Genomic DNA, 18470 nt, shown 5'->3' with positions numbered 1-18470 from the left:
TTCCAGTGTTGGATGAATTTTCCTAAGTTTTTGTTGGAAAGGTTTTTCCCCTTCTTTTATAGGAATGATGTGTTGGATAATATGAGTATCATATGTCTTTAAATCATCGTATGTCCATGCAAACACATCACGATATTGTTTGAATATGCGGATAAATGTTTGTCGTTCCTATGCAGAACAACATGTACTGAGGTTTACATACTTCAAATATTTTGGAGTTCTTAGATTGACTTGTTCAGGTGATAACTTTGAACTCTGAGTCTCTGTATTGGTTGGCCATCTAAATCAGTTATGCATGTCAAATAACTTCTCCAGGGACACCACACCTTTGGGCATATTGTTTCCTTTCGTTGCACTAGATGCCTCCTGCAAAGCCTGATTGTGCTCATCCTCTTCTATGGAAACATCTTTGAATACGTTAACATTAGCCACAATGTGCAGTATATGTTGATAATCATTGAAAACACATCAATTAGTGACGTTGTTAGGCACAGATGGTTTGTATATAATTTCAATAGAAAAACCATTCTTCAATGACGACATCCTAGCGGTTTCATTTGCTAATGCATTTGTTGCAACATTTCTAATCCTAGGAACATAAATAATATTAAAAGCTTTAAAATGCTTAATCAAACACCATTCCTCATACTAGTAATTTTTAATATTCGGTGAAACATAGTGGTTAGTATCTCGTTCCTAACGATTGACCACCTCTGAGTCACCAATTACGTTGAGAATATCTACCTTCAGGGTTATGGCCTACTTCAGTCCAAGTACTAGTGCTTCATATGTTGCAGTATTATTGGTGCACTCGAACTCCAGACGACGTGAAAGGATATGCTTCTTATTGCATGGGTTTGTAAGTACGCAACCAACTCAGAGCCATCCTATGTATTTGAACCATCAAAATATACAATCTACATATTATTAGTTATTAAGTTGCTTCCTATACTAGTATTACTATTACTATGTACATTTATATTACATGATTCATTTTCACCAACTAGAGGGCAAGGAAGGAGCTCGAGCTATGTATCTGGTGGAACAGATGATGGTTGTGCTTGATAACACCCACGATCAGTTTCTAGGAAACAACTTCCAAATTTAAATCAACAAAAGAAATGGGATCATTGTGGCCCTCAAGTGGTGTCACAATGTGTTTCATGTATGGGCTCATTGTCCACTCGAATTTGGTTATTCATGCCCTTGTATGGAACTCATAAATGTGACAAGTCTGTAGAAAAATACCCCAATAATTTTCTAGACCAATCTCTGTTGAGGATTACACCATGGGCTTCAGGTATGTCCACAATTACAATATTTATACATTGGTGAACTCGATGATCAGATGATAATCAAATAATATGTGCATCGGTTTTGTCCAATTTAGCATTTATTTTCTTGGCAACATATAACGACATTACATTTACAGATGCACCAAAATCGATTAAACAATTATGGACATTGTAATTATAAATTTCAAAAGTTAATAAAAATAGAGGGAAGAGGGTGTTAACATCTAATGTTACAACATTAACTACATATTCAAGTGAACCATAAGACTTACCAAACACCTTTTGAAAGGAAGAAGCTTTATCACTTGGCAAAGGATGTGAAAAGGCTTGAATAAGCGATTCATGTTGGCTTGCTATCTTAGTGAGATCAAAGATGGAAATATTGGCTCGAGCTCTCTTGAAATCTTCAACTATGTTATACTCAATTGTTTAACCTTTAGTAGGCAATGTTGAAGTATCTAAAGGAGTGGCTTTGTTCGACACTTCTAGAGTGATGGACTTACTCTTGTTGTTGGAGGAAGTTCCCTTGGAATTTATTGCATTTCCAGACTTACTCTGTGTATTCTAAGCAGGATTGGATGGTAGTGAGATTCTTGTTAACAATTTCTCCTTTATTTTTTGTCTCGTCGCCTCCTATTTAGAGATGGACCCTTTACTCCTTAAACTATATCGACCTTTCCTCTGAGGAGGGGCCTCACTTTGTGGTGGTGCTTCAGCACTCTTCTTGTCAGCATTAAGGATACAATCAAAAGTATTTAGTGCATGTCTAAACCACTACAGGTTATTTTTTTTCTTCAATTTGTTTCATCTGCTCATCTACTAATAAGGAGTCTATAATGTGTGTGGCCAAAGCATTCGTGTTGTGGTTCCACTATGGGCATGTCTTTTCTGAATGATATTCCTAGTGGAAAGAACAACAGTCGATACCCATACTCTCTATATTCAACACAACATTAGAACTCTGGGAATATTTGGCAGGATGATTATTATTGTTACTATTTTTATTCCTTCGAAATGGGAAATACTTTGGAAGCTTGCTACTAGTAGAAGTCTCGCTTGACCTTCTCTTTAGTTTTGAAATTTCATTGGTAAGTTCTTTCACTGTTCAGGTCAAGCTTTCAATATCTAATGAGTCCTTTTCTTTAGCTTTACTTGAAGAAGGTTGAGACTTCTTATTGGTTTCCTTTGAGTATTTTGATTCATCGTCATCCATAATAACTCCAATAGTGCGCAAGTCCTTCTTGACGGTTATTGCTTCTGCAAATTTTTATGCCAATGTTTCCTTTGCAACTCTTTTAATGAATGAGGAAATGTTATTTGGCAAGGTAGTTGCGTAATAATCAATAGTAATTGAATCATGCAGTTCTATGCATAGGGGAAACTTGTTCAATATACGATTGAACTTTTGATTAAAGTCTTTCACTTTCTCATTTTTCCCCATATTATTGTTTCTAAGCTCTTTCAGTAACATGGAAAGAGTCTTGTCATCAAAAAATTTCTCTAGAAATAAATTCTTAAACTCCTTCCAAATGTGGACTGAATTGATAGGCATACTATAGTACCATGTTGTTTCTCTACCTTCTAATGTATAAGGGAAAAGTTTGCAAGTGACATCATCGTACCTTGCCTCCAACATTCATAGATGCATGTAGAAATCATCAATGTGATCTTCTACCTTTGTATTCTTGTCTGTATCAAATTTTGATAACAACTTTTCTGGATGTTTTGGCATCTTGTGGAGATTATCCGAAAGAGAAAGAGGCCCTTGAGCAATCCAATCCAAGTCCTGGTTAGATATGTCTTCGTCTCTTGGTTCTTCCTCCTTTTTAGAATCTGAGGAGTCTTCTCCTTCACTGTTTAAACAGTAAAAAATGTCATCATAAAGAACAATGTCGTCCTTGTACCCTTTGTTAATTGGTGGGAGTGGATCTTGTTGCACCGTGTTTTTCGAGAATTCTTCTAACTCTTCAAGAGTGGCAAAAACCAAATATTACACTATTGAAACCAATACACCGGTGTGAGTTGTTTATTTCTTCTTTGGATTATACGGAATATTATGTACAAGAGGGAGCAAACCGATAGCCTTTGCAAACCAATGGGTTATTGGTTGAAGTGCCCAGAGTTGTTCATAGGTAACCTCATATGTCAAACCCGGACCAGGCTGAGAAGACCCTCCTACTTTAGGAATAGTAGTTGGAATGGTGCTTGGAATGTTGCTACCTTGTCCCATAGATAAATGGTTAGGGTGTGTGGAGTTATGAGCCATAAAAATTTGGTTTCCCTCCTTCTAGCGCCAGAATGTTGACAGTGTTGGATACCGCCAACATACAGGTGGCCTCCATGATATGAGGTCCCAATTAGACCTCACACCGTTTGGTGTAGGCATCTCATCCCGAATATGGTCTGGTTATCGTTTACTTAAATATGTGCCTTGGTTTTAGTTGTTAGCACAAGAGAGAAGCATAAATGTCCTTTTTAATGAGCAAGCGAGTGCGCCTTGTGAATGTTTATTTGCAGATGTATCAAGGTTATCTTACTGCAAAGGGAGAAATAAAGTGAGCCTCTAAGAGAGTAGTAATAAAACTACCCTAACAGAGACACACATGAATGAGAAAGTCTCATCTAGAATTAAGCGAAATAGTTCACGTAGATGCGACGATCGTTATAACATTACAACACATTCCAAATAAGTGAGCACCAAAGTCGCTGAAATAGTTTAATTACTCCAATACAAGTGAAAGCAAACATGAATCATAAACATCCAAAGAATAGACACATAAACATCCACAATCTATGTGTGAAAATGTGTTGGCTTGGAAGGATTTGATATTAAGCACAAGTCCCAAGATACATAAATACAATGAACATCACTAGTTCCAATAGTGGAGCATTATAGCCACTACTTGCTCCCCAAAAGTACTAACTCTATCTCTCTAATTCCTTGTGGTTGAAGCCAAGTTTAAAAGTCCCTTACATGAGAAATGAGGATCCTTTTATAATTTGTGGGATGACCTTTCAAATCCCCATGACACTTGACTTTCCAAATCCTAATGAATTTTGGACTTATACAAACTTTGGACTTCCAAATGACTTTTGGAATTACATATGACTTTTGTTATTACATGTCTTATGGACTTCCATGACTCTATTGTCCATACATGACTCTTTGAAATCCAATTTTTTGTCTTTACAATCATTACATCATTACATTGTAACTTCCATATCATCATATAATGACAACGTGACATGTCACTATCCTTCATGACTAGGACTAATAGTGATTGATGACATGGACTTTCTTCAATTGTGGCATGGCTTCCACTTGATAACTTTGATATATGTCGATCCTAAAAATTATGGAGGAAAATTCCAACTCGTTAAACTAAAAATAATAATATACCTTTGGACACTAGAATTTCTACCTCAAGAGTTGAATGTGTCTCCTAATATTATGTACAATAACTAAACCCTCAACACTTAGGAAGAGATTTTATTTTTAAGACAATGAATTTCGATTAAGCTACTTGCAAAAGCGAAAAGCGAAAGTATCAAAATCTATTAAGGAAGAATTCTAAAAATGAGAGGACTTGTCCTTATCCTTCACAATCACAAGCTCTTCAATTTAATAATGCACAAGAGTTTCCCTAAACCCTAGAATCAAAGCATCGTTGGCCCCAAGGGTTAGCTTAAGTAGTCATGAGCCAAACATGAGACATTTTATCTCCCATAAACTTCGGGAGGCCATAGGTTTCTCTCTTCATTCGACTGGGGTTAGGCTCCATAATTATGGCCAACGGTTTACCCCTTTACCATTCATGGATCATAGGAAAGTACTCAAAGTGTCCATGAATGTGAAAAAAGGAGAAAAAAATGGAATAAAAACTCAATCTATTGTTTGCGTTTTAAAAGTGAGGATAAAGCCAACACCTCTAATTATAATATCATTATGATAAGCACTCTTTTAGCCAAGTTATCTAGAATTATTTTGGAAAGATCATCAGCATATGGTTAGAAAGTTATAAAAACAAGGCTAAAGACCACACCATGTTTAAAAGCTATCATTTATCCATGGACCACCTACTTAGCCTCAAGATTATTTTAAAGTAATGTCATGATTATAAAACCAATCTCTAGTGTTGCTTTTGTTAACTTTAGGAAATCGGTTGACATGGTGCTTAGAGTTAGCCTTTGGAATATATTAGAAGAGGTAAAAGCTATGTCGAAATTGAATAGTTAACAATGAAAAATTGGAGTGACAATTGTTTTAGGACAAGTATGATATTAAAAATTGACAAAACAAGGGTTATGATTATCAAATCCAAAAAGATTATTTATACTAATTATGACAATAACAACTTGATGGAAGTTACTTCATGCAAATATCTTGGAGTTGACCTTCATCTTTAGAACAAGCCTAACCAAAACTATATAGCATTGAGAAAAAGACTAATAGGATGCAAAGACCTATTTTGTCTTGGACACCATTGTAAACCAACAGGAAAAAGGGAAGCTCCACTTCAAGATTCTCGTAACTATTGTTATCTTATATAGATGTGAAGTTTGAAGCTACAACATCTCACTATTGTTATATATAGATGTAAAGTTTGAGGCTACAACATCTATAAAGAAATGTGAAGAAAAATCAATAAATTCAAAAACATTTTATAATTTTTAATCTTACAATTTAAACCAAGACACCCTCTATGATCCTTCTCATAGAAGCAACTCTTTCCCTCATTGAGAGTGGTATGGCTTATGACTAGATACCTAATGTATTCAAACTCCATTCAAAATTACATGTAAATCAAGAGAACTTACATAAAAATAAAAATATCAAATTTTGTTGAATTATTGAAGAATAGAAAAAAATGTCAAATTCCATAATATTAACACTATTAAAAATACAATACTTAATTTAACCACTGAATATATACATATAGAACATTTCAATATTAATTAATAATAATATAATTTTAAGGTTATAACCAAATACAACAAAACAAATGGTGTATAAAACCATAGAACAAAAAACCCCTTTGCACACTAATTTATATCCTCCTTTATATTATAATAAATTATATTCATTCCTTATTTATATACAACCTTAAATATCATTAAAAAAAAAACTACAATTTTCCAAAATTAATTAACTATCCTCAAATTAATAACCCTAACAAATTGATTCTTCCCTATTAATTATTTTCTAATCCAAAAAAAATTCAAAACAAATATATTATTCACCAATCTTTAGAGACAAACAAACTAATCTTTATCATCATTTCTAAGCCCAAGAAATTTTCAAAACAAATATGTTATTCCCAAACCTGTCAGGACAAACCAACTAAACTTTATAATCATTTTTTAAATAAATAGTTATTTTCAATTTTATTTAAAAAGAAAATTTAATATAAACTACAGCCCAACCGAGCAGAAGACTCTCACCTAAACAGACAAATACAAATATAACAATCAATGTATGTCATCAATTCATTATTCATTAACTAATTAATATCGTGGACCGAACGTTGGAATATTTAATTTACTTTCAGCATATGAATATAGTTTAAAAAGTTGTGTTTGTTTCCTAATGATGTCACTGGTTAATTGGCATCCAACCAAAGGAATCATTCTTTTTTTTTCTTTATTTCATTGAAGGTAAGAAGCGAGAAGTCTCTCAGAAGCTCAAAATTAGTGAGTTTTGTTTTGGAAGCTGCTTTTTTATTTCTTGGGTTAGGAAATGGTTATGGAGTTGCCCGCCTGTAACATGTTCTGACAGTTTTGGGTTAGAAAATGGTATGGTTGAGTTGCAGTTTGTAGCATGTTCACACTTTTGGGTGGGAGAGATTTATATTAAGCGTTAGATTCATTCTAACCAGCATTGAAAATTATCGTAGATTCGTTTTAACCTGAGAGATTGTAAGAGCAAGAACCCTAGAACTTGGGATTAGATAATGGATTGAAGTCAAAGTTAGAAGAATACGGATTCAAGTTAATGGGGATGTCTTTGGGAGAGTCACAAGGAAAGTGCAGTTGCAGTAGCTTAATTTCTGCTGAATATTCCAGGGCTAATGGTGTGATGCGAGGCATATGATGTTAATTTATTTTTTTACAAAGCAATAGGCCAAAACAAAACAAGTAGATTAGTTAGTTTGGCTTATGAGGTGTAGATTAACTGATTTGTGTGGGGTTTATTAGCTACAAATTTTATGAGAAGAATTGAAGATAGAAGTTATTAAAAGCTTCCAAGCTCAACTAAGCTTCACATCATCTTTGGGATAACACTCTTTACATAGTTAACTATTTTGAGAGGTGTCCCAAGGTCAACTAAACTTCACAAACCCAAAGATAACATTCTACCAATTACAAATCATTCTTCTACCCAACATTAAAGTAGCCTGGCATAATCCCAAAAACCAAGGTAATACAAATATGTAAGTTTTAACCCAGAGTAATACATATATCGTTTAATCTTCATTAACAGCAACTTATTCTTGATTTTGATTTTGTTTGTCACAGTTTCAGGCCCTGACAAGGAAATTCTCTGAAAACATGAGGACATATGCACAAATTTCCGAGATCTCAGCTGGTGATAACATGGGGAAATATGCACAAATTCCCGGCATCTCAGCTGGTGACAATGAGTTGAGTAAAACGATTTTAAACGTCTCGGGGATTTGCTGTTCTTCGGAGGCGTCTCTGATCGAGAGACTTCTTCAGCCTCTGCGCGGTGTTGAACAAGTTTCTGTCAATGTTCCTTCAAAAACAGTGACTGTGCTGTATGATGCCAGTCTTATTCAACCAGCACAGATAGGTATGAATCTTTTGCAATACATATGATGCCAATCTTATTCAAGCAGCACACATAGGTATGAATCTTTTGCAATACATATGATGCCAATCTTATTCAAGCAGCACACATAGGTATGAATCTTTTGTAATACATGTCGTGTTGTAAAATAAGAAATTTAAGAAATTGATGAATGTTTTTCCATATTTGTGGATTGGTATTCCAGGTAATGATAAAAAAGATGTGTTTTCTTAGATTATTAGATGAATAGGTTAAATAGTCAACAACATCTGAACTTTTTATAGTTCTGAAACATGATTATTTATTTTGAAATAAATAAAATATATGAACAAAAAAATTTAGATATGCACAGCAGTAACCTTCTCATGGTTTTGTACAGTTAAGGCCTTGAATCAAGCAAGGCTAGATGCAAGTGTTCGTGTAGTTGGACAAGTGAAAAGTGGTAGAGAATGGCCCAGTCCTTACACTCTAGCTTCTGGTTTTTGCCTTGCCATAGCTTTGTTCCAATATTTGTACCATCCTCTCCGGTGGGTGGCTCTAGGGGCCATAGCTGTAGGTATTTTTCCAATCATGCACAGGAGTTTCTTGGCCATCCGCAATTTCATGCTGGACATAAATGTGCTCATGTTTATTGCAGGTAACTGTTATAAACCTTTTAACGGATGAGGCCATATTGGCAACCTGCATAATTATTCCATAATGGGTGTACATAGTAATTTTCTAAATAAGCTAGTTGGCTTTGAAACAGTTCTAGGCACTCTTGGTTTGGGGGATTATTTGGAAGGAGGTACCATTGTCTTTTTGTTTACATTTGCTGAATGGCTGGAAGCAAGATCGAGTGACAAGGTACTGCGTTCCTCTCAAGACAATTAGATGATGCTTATAAATGTTTGCCATTTTACTAGCAATTCTATTTGGCATTTGGTATTTCATGGCAGGCTCGAGCAGAGATTTCTTCTGTTATGAATTTAGCTTCACAAACAGCCGTTATTGAAAAAACTGGGGAGAAAATATCTGTGGATGATGTGGCCATCAACACGGTGCTGTCTGTCAAAGCAGGCGAGTTGATACCTCTAGATGGTATTGTGATGTCTGGAAGCAGTTCAGTGGATGAAAGTAGTTTGACAGGAGAATCATTACCAGTTGAGAAAGAAGTGGGAGCCAACGTATGGGCCGGTACCATGAATCTGACAGGTAACCTTATGATGACAGTGACTCTCATAGTCAGATTAACCTGATTTTTTTGAAAATTACGATTACTCCTATAACCCTACTTTGAAAATTACGATAAATCCAATAACCTTACTTTTCTCCATGACAGATTCCTATTAATCTGAACTTTGGAAATTTATTACAATTCTACATTCTCAGGAACTTCGTCTGGATCCAAGAGTATGTCTGTAAGAACCGACCTCAATAATGTTACTTCGAAATATTTATATAGATTAATTTGAAATGGATGTAAATAAGTGAATCGAGTATAAGTTCTTACAAATGTATTTTTAATTAATAAATATTAATTAAATTATAAAAATATATTTTTGAATATTAGATAAATTATAAATAAAAATGTAAAATAAAAATTAAATAAGAGAAATAAAGAAAAATAATTAAATGGAATAGATAAATAAAAATAAAAGAAAAGATAGATAGTAATAAGTATTCAAATGTTAATCTGTTGAATTTTTCATTATCTCTAATTTTTCTGAAAACCTTATTGTAACTTAGGTTTCAAGGAATCTGAGAATTCAAGGGATTAACCTTTTCATTATCTCGAATTTTTCTAAATACCTCATTGTAATTTAGGTTTGAAAGAGTCTTAGGTTTCAAGGAACCTTTTGAAAAAAAAGAGTATGCACATAGAACCTGAGCTAAATATTGTTCAAATAGAAAATTAACCATTTAAAACTGGTTTTTTCATTTGAGTTTCTGAGGTCATTATGTATGAAGTTTTTGGTTATTGTTGAGTAAATTTTATATATGAAATATAATGTGTTGCTTTTAATGTAATAGTAACAATGAAAAATAGAAAAAATTTCCATAACAGTTAACAAATGCAAACAGTGCTATGATCATCTCTGTCCATTTCATCTTGAATTCTGAAATCAATGACTCTTATCATATCGTTGATGTAATTATTTAGTTATATTGCTCATTTTGTTAATAAAACTCCATTATTATTTGATTGAGCACTTCATTGATTTGTCTAGTTACAAAATCGTTAAACAATATAGTGTATTGCGTCATTTCTCATTAATTATTGGAACCTCCCATACATTTATTACTTCTTGCGCTAGATTTTACATATATAGGTCCGGTTGGGAATGAGACTCTTCCCAGAGCTAGTGAATGGCCTTTCCCTTGTCATGCCTCTCAATGCTGCACTAACCATTAAAATTGTTGTTATTGCTTATAATTATTTTTACAACCTAACTCCTGTCAAAATTTCTTAGAGTTGAGAGTTGATTGGAAAAAGTAATTGGTTAGAGTAGTGCACAATCAAAGTGTTGTCATGTCAAATAATTACATGACAGGAGCATTATTTTTTTTAATGTAACTTAGAGCGATATATTGATAAAACCATTCTGCTCTTTATGTAACTTAATAGATATATTTAATTCGTTGATTGATGTAAATTATGCTTAATTAATTGATTGTTAGAGCTTACAAGTGAACATTCAACACAAGCTTGCACGCACCACACCATCCATTTAATCATCTGGTTAATCCACAAGCATTCAAGAGGTGTGCCCTTAGGTTGAGTATTTGACCGTCTGGTTACCATCATTTCACCTCACATCTGCAGTGATTACATATCAACTTTCAAATATACATAGTTATAGAATTAGTATGGTGGTTGTGATTGTAAAAGCAATGAAGAGGTGTTGGCAATTGTACATAAACAGACTGATTTGATATTGCAAAGATGATAATAGAACCATCTTTATATGCTTGTTGAACGCTTGAATAAAGAAGCTTGAGGGAGAAGTAGAACAACTACTTATAAATAATCTTGTAGAGTAAATAAATTTCATAAAAGTTTTATATTGGTAAAGTTAATAAAATTAAATTTCTAAATAATATATTTTTTTAGTTAAAAGATTTTAGCTAGAGTGATTTAGCGAAAAAAATTTCAAATCTTAAAACTTAGACATTACCGGATAATTTAACCAAAAATTACTTCACCATATTCAACCACCGACAAACAGTTAGACATCGTCTTAAAAAAGAATACAGAAAACATGTCAAAAAAAATACACATTCGACAAATATTTAGACATCGTCTTAAAAAGAGTACAGAAAACATGTCCAAAAATATACATCATCCGTCAAAAATGTATAGGGTTTAAGTATACTTCTTTTACGCAGTAAATGTCTGTGATGAATAATTTATTTGAATGCTTAAATGGTGAAAATTGCAGGTTATTTAAGCGTAAAGACGGTGGCTCTGGCGGAAGACTCTACAATGGCAAGGATGGCGAAGCTTGTAGAGGAAGCCCAGAGTCAACGCTCACCCACCGAAGAGTTCGTTCAAAAATTTGTAAAATATTACACTCCAGGTCTGTAGGCAGTAATGTTTTTGAAAATCCTTTCATCAATCATGGAGTTGGGAAACATCTGATAGCAGTTTCTATCATGTGGTTGCCTGCAGTTATTGTATTGGTAGCCATAGCAATGACATTAGCGCCTTTGATCGATCGCTCTCTTAAATTTCGGAAGTGGGGTTACAAAGCCTTAGTTGTTCTGGTGACTGCTTGCCCATGTGCATTGGTTATCTCGACTCCAGCGGCTGTAGCATGTGGGTTGGCCTATGCTGCTAAAACAGGCCTCCTTATCAAAGGTGGGAGGTATCTGGAAGCCTTGGGGAAGCTTAAGGTGATAGCCTTTGATAAAACTGGAACACTCACAGAAGGAATATTCAGGGTGGTAGATGTAAAGTTTGTTGAGTCTGACAATATCCAGAAGCAGAAATGGATAACTTGGTAAGTTATTACAGGGTATTTTTATTCAGATGGTAGATATTTAGAATATCATCTCAAAATCCTAGTAATATGTTAGAATGATAGTAAGGAGGTCAAACAATTGATTTCTATAGCTGTTTATCATATTCTAAAATATTTTTAAATTTTTTACATCATATTCTAAAATATTTCTAAAATTTGCACATCATATTCTAAAATATTCTTAGAATCTGCCATCAAAATAAATTCAACCGTTATTAGTGATAAATTGGTTAGCCATTTGTGCCGTTTTAATCTCCACCCTCTGCAATTGTTACCATAATAAATTTTAGACTTGAAACCTTAGTGAGCATTAAGTATTGAATGAATTGCAGGGTTGCCAGCCTTGAAAGTAGGTCAAGTCATCCCATGTCAGTTGCAATTGTATCATACTGTCGACAAAAAGGCCTCGAGGCATCAGCAGAGGTGGACGATTTCGACATACTGGAAGGAGAAGGCATCTGCGGAGTGGTGGACAACCACAAAGTTTACATTGGCAATATTCGTTTATCAAATCGGTTAGGTTGGACCGAATGTAGGTTTGCATCTAATTTCACATCAAGCCATTCCCTAGTGTTGTTTAGGGTAACTCATCTCTGTTTCGAAGAATTAACATTATGAAGGATGGAATATTGTAGATATACCAGAAACCTGGGATATCCGAGGAGCAACGGTCGGATACTTTGGAACAGAGGAAAATTTTGTGGGGGCTCTCAGCGTGGGCGACAACAGCCGGCCAGAAGCAGCAGAAGCTCTAGATCAGCTCAAGGTAATAATCAGCTTATCATGTCCACTTTTACTATTTGTTTGTTCGTTTATATGAAATTTGAGATGTAATCGCATTTAATGTATGGGTGAATTTAGGAGAGAGGTGAGATTTATATTTTTATTGTGTGGAGAGGTGCTCTCTAGTTTAGTATGAAGAGATGTTGTAATGTCTTATTCTGTTATGTAAATATTTTAACTTGGTCAAATTATATAAAAATGAAAATAAAAATAAATAAAATAATTAAAATTAAAATAAAATTGAGGTAAAATAGTTACCATTTGCAGTTTTTAAGTTCGAGATTTTGAAATCCATGGTTTTGCATGTTTATGTAAGAAGTAATATATATATAACATAGATTCATCTAAACTCTAAATCTACCAAGTGTGGATAGGGATCAAATATCTTGAGGTGTGAACCTCTTTTACACTGAAAAGAGATTTGATCCCTCTCGGTGCTTGGTAGATCCAAAATATGATCTAGGTTGGTTCTCAGTTCTTGAGATGGATCTTGGCTCGTTATTTTTCTTTTTTTGCTAGCTCCATTTAATGTTTGGCCCTTAGTTGGAGACCTAGCCCCTTTTTCTAACTCTATGTTTATTCCTTTTCCTTGTCTCTCTATGTTAAATTTTTTGCATGTGTCCTACTCCCCTAGTCTCTGATAATTATGAGCTCCCAACCCCATCAGTGAATGCACAGTCGTCGACATGGTCGGGGGGCCGTGGAGGTGAGGGTGGCCGCATAGGCAAGGGTGACCAAGTTCCTCAAACTCAAACCCATTCCCAAACTCAGGCCCATGAGGTAGCAAATATTTTCTTTGTTGTTATTCCTCTGGAAATCTATGCAGAGATTCGACGTCTGGAAACTATGCATGTTGATGAATGCCTTGTTTATTCTGGGTCTGAGATTATTGAAGATGTCTCTCAATAAGTTCCCAACCCTAGTAATACCAGGGGAACAGAATCAGTATCTCAAATCAATCAGTGTCAACTAGCAACTCAAAACTCTTCTTGGCAGAAAAAGCGAGAGGAACAATACAACATATTTGTTGCTCTGAATGACGTTAAACATGCTCAAAGATCCCAATGTTTTTGTCTATAAAGCATAGAAGGCCAGATAGCTCACCTGGAGAGGCACTTATAGTGTGAACTTCAACCTTCAGCGCCCCTTGGTTCTAGCGCAAAAGATTTAGCCCCTGTGACCTCCTCAGATACTTGAAGTTTCATGCTCTTTAGAAATATTTTCTCATGCAGTTCATAGTTGATAATCCAGTTGTTTATTGGTTCTTTTTTTACTGGTATGACTTTTTCTCAAAAGGTGGTCAACATATTTGGTTTGGTTCTTTTTTCACTGGTATGACTTTTTCTCAAAAGGTGGTCAACATATTTGGTTTCCCTCATAGCAGATTAAGATTGCCTTCGTAAGTCTTGGAAAACCATAAATAGATAGTAAATGTATAGTGATGCTATAAGATTTTGAAATAATACCAACTTTTAAAAAAATAGTTTAAATTATAATATATAATTAAAAATATTTCTTATAATTTTAAAAATAAATTTTTAAACCAAATAAATTTTATATTTTATTTATGAGATAATTTATATTTACAAAATTATTTTATTTTAATAATAATTATTATAAAAAATAGTTTATATTTTAAAATAATAATAAAATTATTTATATATATATATATAGTGTTTGAAAAGTTTTATCTCCACAAGTGGCTTCCACATTCAAATCCTTTCATAAAATTTCAACCAATGCTCAAGAGTCAATATTCTCTCATGAAATTTCAACAAATAATCAACCAATACTCAAAACCTCCCATGAAATTTTAACTTCTTATCTCCACAAGTGGTTTCCACCCTCGAACCCTTCCATGAAATTTCAACCAATGCTCAAACCCTCTCATGAAATTTCAATGAATAATCAACCAATACTCAAACCCTCCCATGAAATTTTAACCAATAATCTGATGTGTAAAAACCTCATTCAAACCAACTAATCTATGTCTTATAGTCAACCTATAATCTAATGAGACTAAATCCCACTCAAACCAACTAACCTATACTTCATAGATTTAAATAAACAATAATTCATTGCACATCAATAAATAATGAATAGCATCATTTATTTGCATAAATGAACTTATCTTATTGCACTAAAGGGATTTTATAAGTTGATATGCATTATGCCACCAGCTTTAGGAGATGAGAAAATCCCCTTTGTGTAGTAACTTGAACCATTTAGGAGATGAGAAAATCCCCTTTGTGTAGTAACTTGAACCATTTCAAAGTTAAAAATTGACATTCCATTCCTACAAGACTGCTCTTCAGCCTGAGTTGCATGAATACTCTAGTTTGCACCCACATTAACATTAACAAGAAAATATTGACATGCTATTAAAGCCAACATGTGCTCTTGCATTAATATAGTTTGTACCCATTTTTAATAGTAACATGGTAAGGTAGGGGTGGCAAGAGAGGGAGGGGTACTCTATGACTCAAGAAGGATAAAGAGTTCAGGTAATCATGGGATCTTGGTCGTATGACAAATAATCACGCAAAGATATATGGTCTCTACCAAAGACTTTTGTTAGCCAAAGAACAACAAGTGGACATGCTTACAGTTTGGGAGATTCTCTCCCAATTTTGCATCATCTCATCACGCTCCCTCCCAAAGGAGAAATCTATGGAAAACATCATGAAAATAATAAAAGTGGGGAAAATATCTCATCCAAAGCATATTTCCATGTCTTAAGAGACTTCAAGAGAGAAGCAGACAATTATGCTAATGAGGGTGGTAAGTTGAAGATAAGTGAATTAAAGATTAATAGGCAAATAAGGCATGCTATAATTCCCTAATGGAGGTCCATGACAGCAACAGGTTTGTAATCATGAAAGATTTCATAATCGATTAGTAACATTGTGTGTTGTAAATTTTGTGCTTTGTTGGGACAGTTTTGTAAGGTATTCACCTACAAAGCCTCTCTTTTAGTTACTCAGATATAAATCATATATTCTTATTGTTAAAAAAAATAACTGAAATTTTTTTATGAATTAGCTCTGCAATACTTAATATAATATATTAATATATTGTATTTGTTCTGAACCAGGCACAAAATTATATAATACAATATTCTTTCCAGTTTAAAAAAATAGTAACACAGTAAGGCACAAGTCACAGCTGTATACACTGAGTACTGAGTAGTTTGATCTTTGAGGTATGATGTGTCTACGATGTTCTGTTTGTTACCATTGCAGAAATTAGGAATTCATCTCGCCATGCTCACCGGCGATACGGCCGCCTCGGCTGCTCTGATCGAAACAGAGGTAAAATCACAACAAGCTCTCACCAATTAGACTATTTGTACAAATGTTAAAAGATTATTAGCTTTCCAAGCATTCATTGACCATGTATCCACATTCAGGTGGGGCAGATTCAAGTTTATTCTCAACTACTCCCACAGGATAAGGTCAGAATTATTGGAGATTTGAAGCAGGTGGGCAAGACAGCCATGATAGGCGATGGAATCAACGATACCCCAGCTTTAGCTGCAGCAGACATCGGCATAGCTATGGGTGTAGCGGGCTCCGCTGTGGCCATGGAGACTTCAGACATAGCTCTCATGTCTAATGATATCAGGAAAATCGCAGAAGCAGTGAAGATTGGCCGAAGAACATTGAGGAAAATATACATAAACGTTGCCATCTCCATTGTCACAAAGGTTGTTATCTTTGTCCTCACTGCTGTGGGTTTTGTGTACCTCTGGATAGCAGTTCTGGCAGACGTGGGGACTGCTATGATTGTCACGTTCAACAGTATGCTTCTCTTGAGAGGAGCAAAAGACTCTCACCGTGTCGTTTGCACTCGCCAAGATCGTGATTTCGGAGGTCAATTGCATAAGGATAACAACGGTGGTGATCACTATGTTCATGGTGATAGAAACAGGCACCAGGCAGCCAGGAATCTTGAGACATCAGCAGATTCCACTCAGACAGTACAGGAGGCCAATACTTGTGACGTTGTGAAATGCAGTGCATGCAATTTGCCCCCTCCAATTTATGACGGCTGCGCCAAGCCAAGCACTAATCGCTGCTGTCAAAATTCGTCTTCTCCTCAAGTTGACGTCTGTGCCTCTGGGAATTGTAGAAATGGGAAAAGGCAGCTTGGAAGCAGTCAAATCAGCGATTCAAGATTTGAGCAACGCTGCAATTCCTCCAATAACTGTTGCCAATCAAGTGATCATCAGCCACATGAGATTGTCGTTCAAGTTGAACAAGATAAATAGTATTGCTTGCAGTTGAGATTGAAGGTAACTGTCCATTATTTCATCAGTTCGACTACCTATCGGTTTTTGTGATCTGACCTAGATTACCTTTAGGCTTTAGGTTTTTGTATTCTCATGTGTTAGGTGTTTGGTTCATTGTGTTGTGTTATCTTATGTGGTTCTTACCCGTAGGATAGCATATATGATGCAGCTTTTATTTAGTACAATGTGCTTTACGTATAAAATGCATAAAAGAAAATGTTGATCGTGGTAAAGCACATTTGACTTCTGACAGTATAAACTATTGTAAATATGTTTAATGGACTTAATGTTAAGATTTTTCCCTTTCTATAAAAACTCTTCAAGGATTCATGAATCATAACAGGGTTCACAAAACTCTATAACAGGTCATTGGGTTCACAAAACTCTACAACAGGTCATTCCTCCTCTATCTAAAACCATCCTCACCTGTATGGATTCACTATTTAACAGCTCAATAGCAGCTAGTCCCTGCTAAAGGTTCAAGTAAGCTGCATGGGATGCAATGTTCTCATCTTATTGAGAACAAATTTAAATGTTTGCTCAAACTGTGACATGCAAAATAACCATTGGGTCAATTGGTCTTAATTTATACTTCATAGTTTTAAAAACCAGCCAGGTTGAACTGGAAATTGGCCAAACCGGCCGGTCAGATACCCGAGCTTGCTAACCAGAGAAATAAACCTAATTCATGGCTACTTAAGACCAGTTAGGTCCTAACTGGTCGGATCTGTAAAAAACATCCGTCCCCTAGGAATAAGCATGCACTGGTTCTGCAATTTTGAAGCAAAAGACTTGTTGGTGAGAGGGATAGCAAGTCTAAATTGTCCACTCAGACCACTATGTCAGGAACCGTGCTTCCCAGACACTCCCAAGGTGCGCCCTTGATGCTCCCTAATGGTAATGTTAAATTCTTAAAGTAAAAGTGACGTTCTCATTTATCTTTCATTTTCATCATTTTACTTAAATTTTTAACATTACCATGAAATGACACAAGATGTTTGAAAGTCAGTTGCAACCTCATCGGACTTCATATGGATAAAATAGAGTTTCATGTCCCATTCAAAATTAGTAGACTTAAACATTTTTCAAGATTTCAGGATCAATGGGAGTGTGGCATTTCATTAGATTATATCACGTATGAGAGTATGTGATTGGCATTTAATCAAGAGCACCAAGCCTTATATCTACCCTAGTGTTGGTGGTGTTGATCGTTGAACTCCTTTGTCATGACCTTAGCAAAAATGTTATTATAGGAAACTCGATGAGTTATTATCAAGCAATCAAGTTAA

The 18470-nt window shown here is 34.8% G+C and overlaps 1 protein-coding gene across 1 annotated transcript; it reads left to right on the top strand.

The window, feature by feature from the left end:
• The first annotated feature begins 7630 nt into the window (after window positions 1-7630).
• On the top strand, window positions 7631-17160 carry LOC149177369 (putative inactive cadmium/zinc-transporting ATPase HMA3). The gene is made up of 10 exons (XM_089421726.1): window positions 7631-8106; window positions 8483-8740; window positions 8852-8949; window positions 9042-9297; window positions 11526-11663; window positions 11756-12086; window positions 12440-12639; window positions 12743-12873; window positions 16133-16201; window positions 16300-17160. The coding sequence occupies exons 1-10, from the start codon at window positions 7845-7847 to the stop codon at window positions 17158-17160; spliced, it is 2604 nt and encodes an 867-aa protein (XP_089277852.1). The 5' UTR covers window positions 7631-7844.
• The last annotated feature ends 1310 nt before the right edge of the window (window positions 17161-18470 follow it).

Source organism: Pinus tabuliformis, chromosome 4_1 (genome assembly GCF_031772625.1).
Source record: "Pinus tabuliformis cultivar Carrire ecotype Pingquan chromosome 4_1, CPIR1, whole genome shotgun sequence".
NCBI lineage: Eukaryota > Viridiplantae > Streptophyta > Pinopsida > Pinales > Pinaceae > Pinus > Pinus tabuliformis.
Note: the sequence above shows the minus strand (reverse complement) of the source record. Positions and strands in the feature narration are given on the sequence as shown.

What these genes read in the sequence shown, in the direction of transcription:
- LOC149177369 (XM_089421726.1), top strand. Translation starts at nt 7,845, where the DNA reads ATGAGGACATATGCACAAATTTCCGAGATCTCAGCTGGTGATAACATG. An exon ending in TCGGTTAGGTTGGACCGAAT is followed by an intron (nt 12,640 to 12,742) that starts GTAGGTTTGCAT and finishes GGAATATTGTAG; the next exon opens with ATATACCAGAAACCTGGGAT. An exon ending in CTGCTCTGATCGAAACAGAG is followed by an intron (nt 16,202 to 16,299) that starts GTAAAATCACAA and finishes ATCCACATTCAG; the next exon opens with GTGGGGCAGATTCAAGTTTA.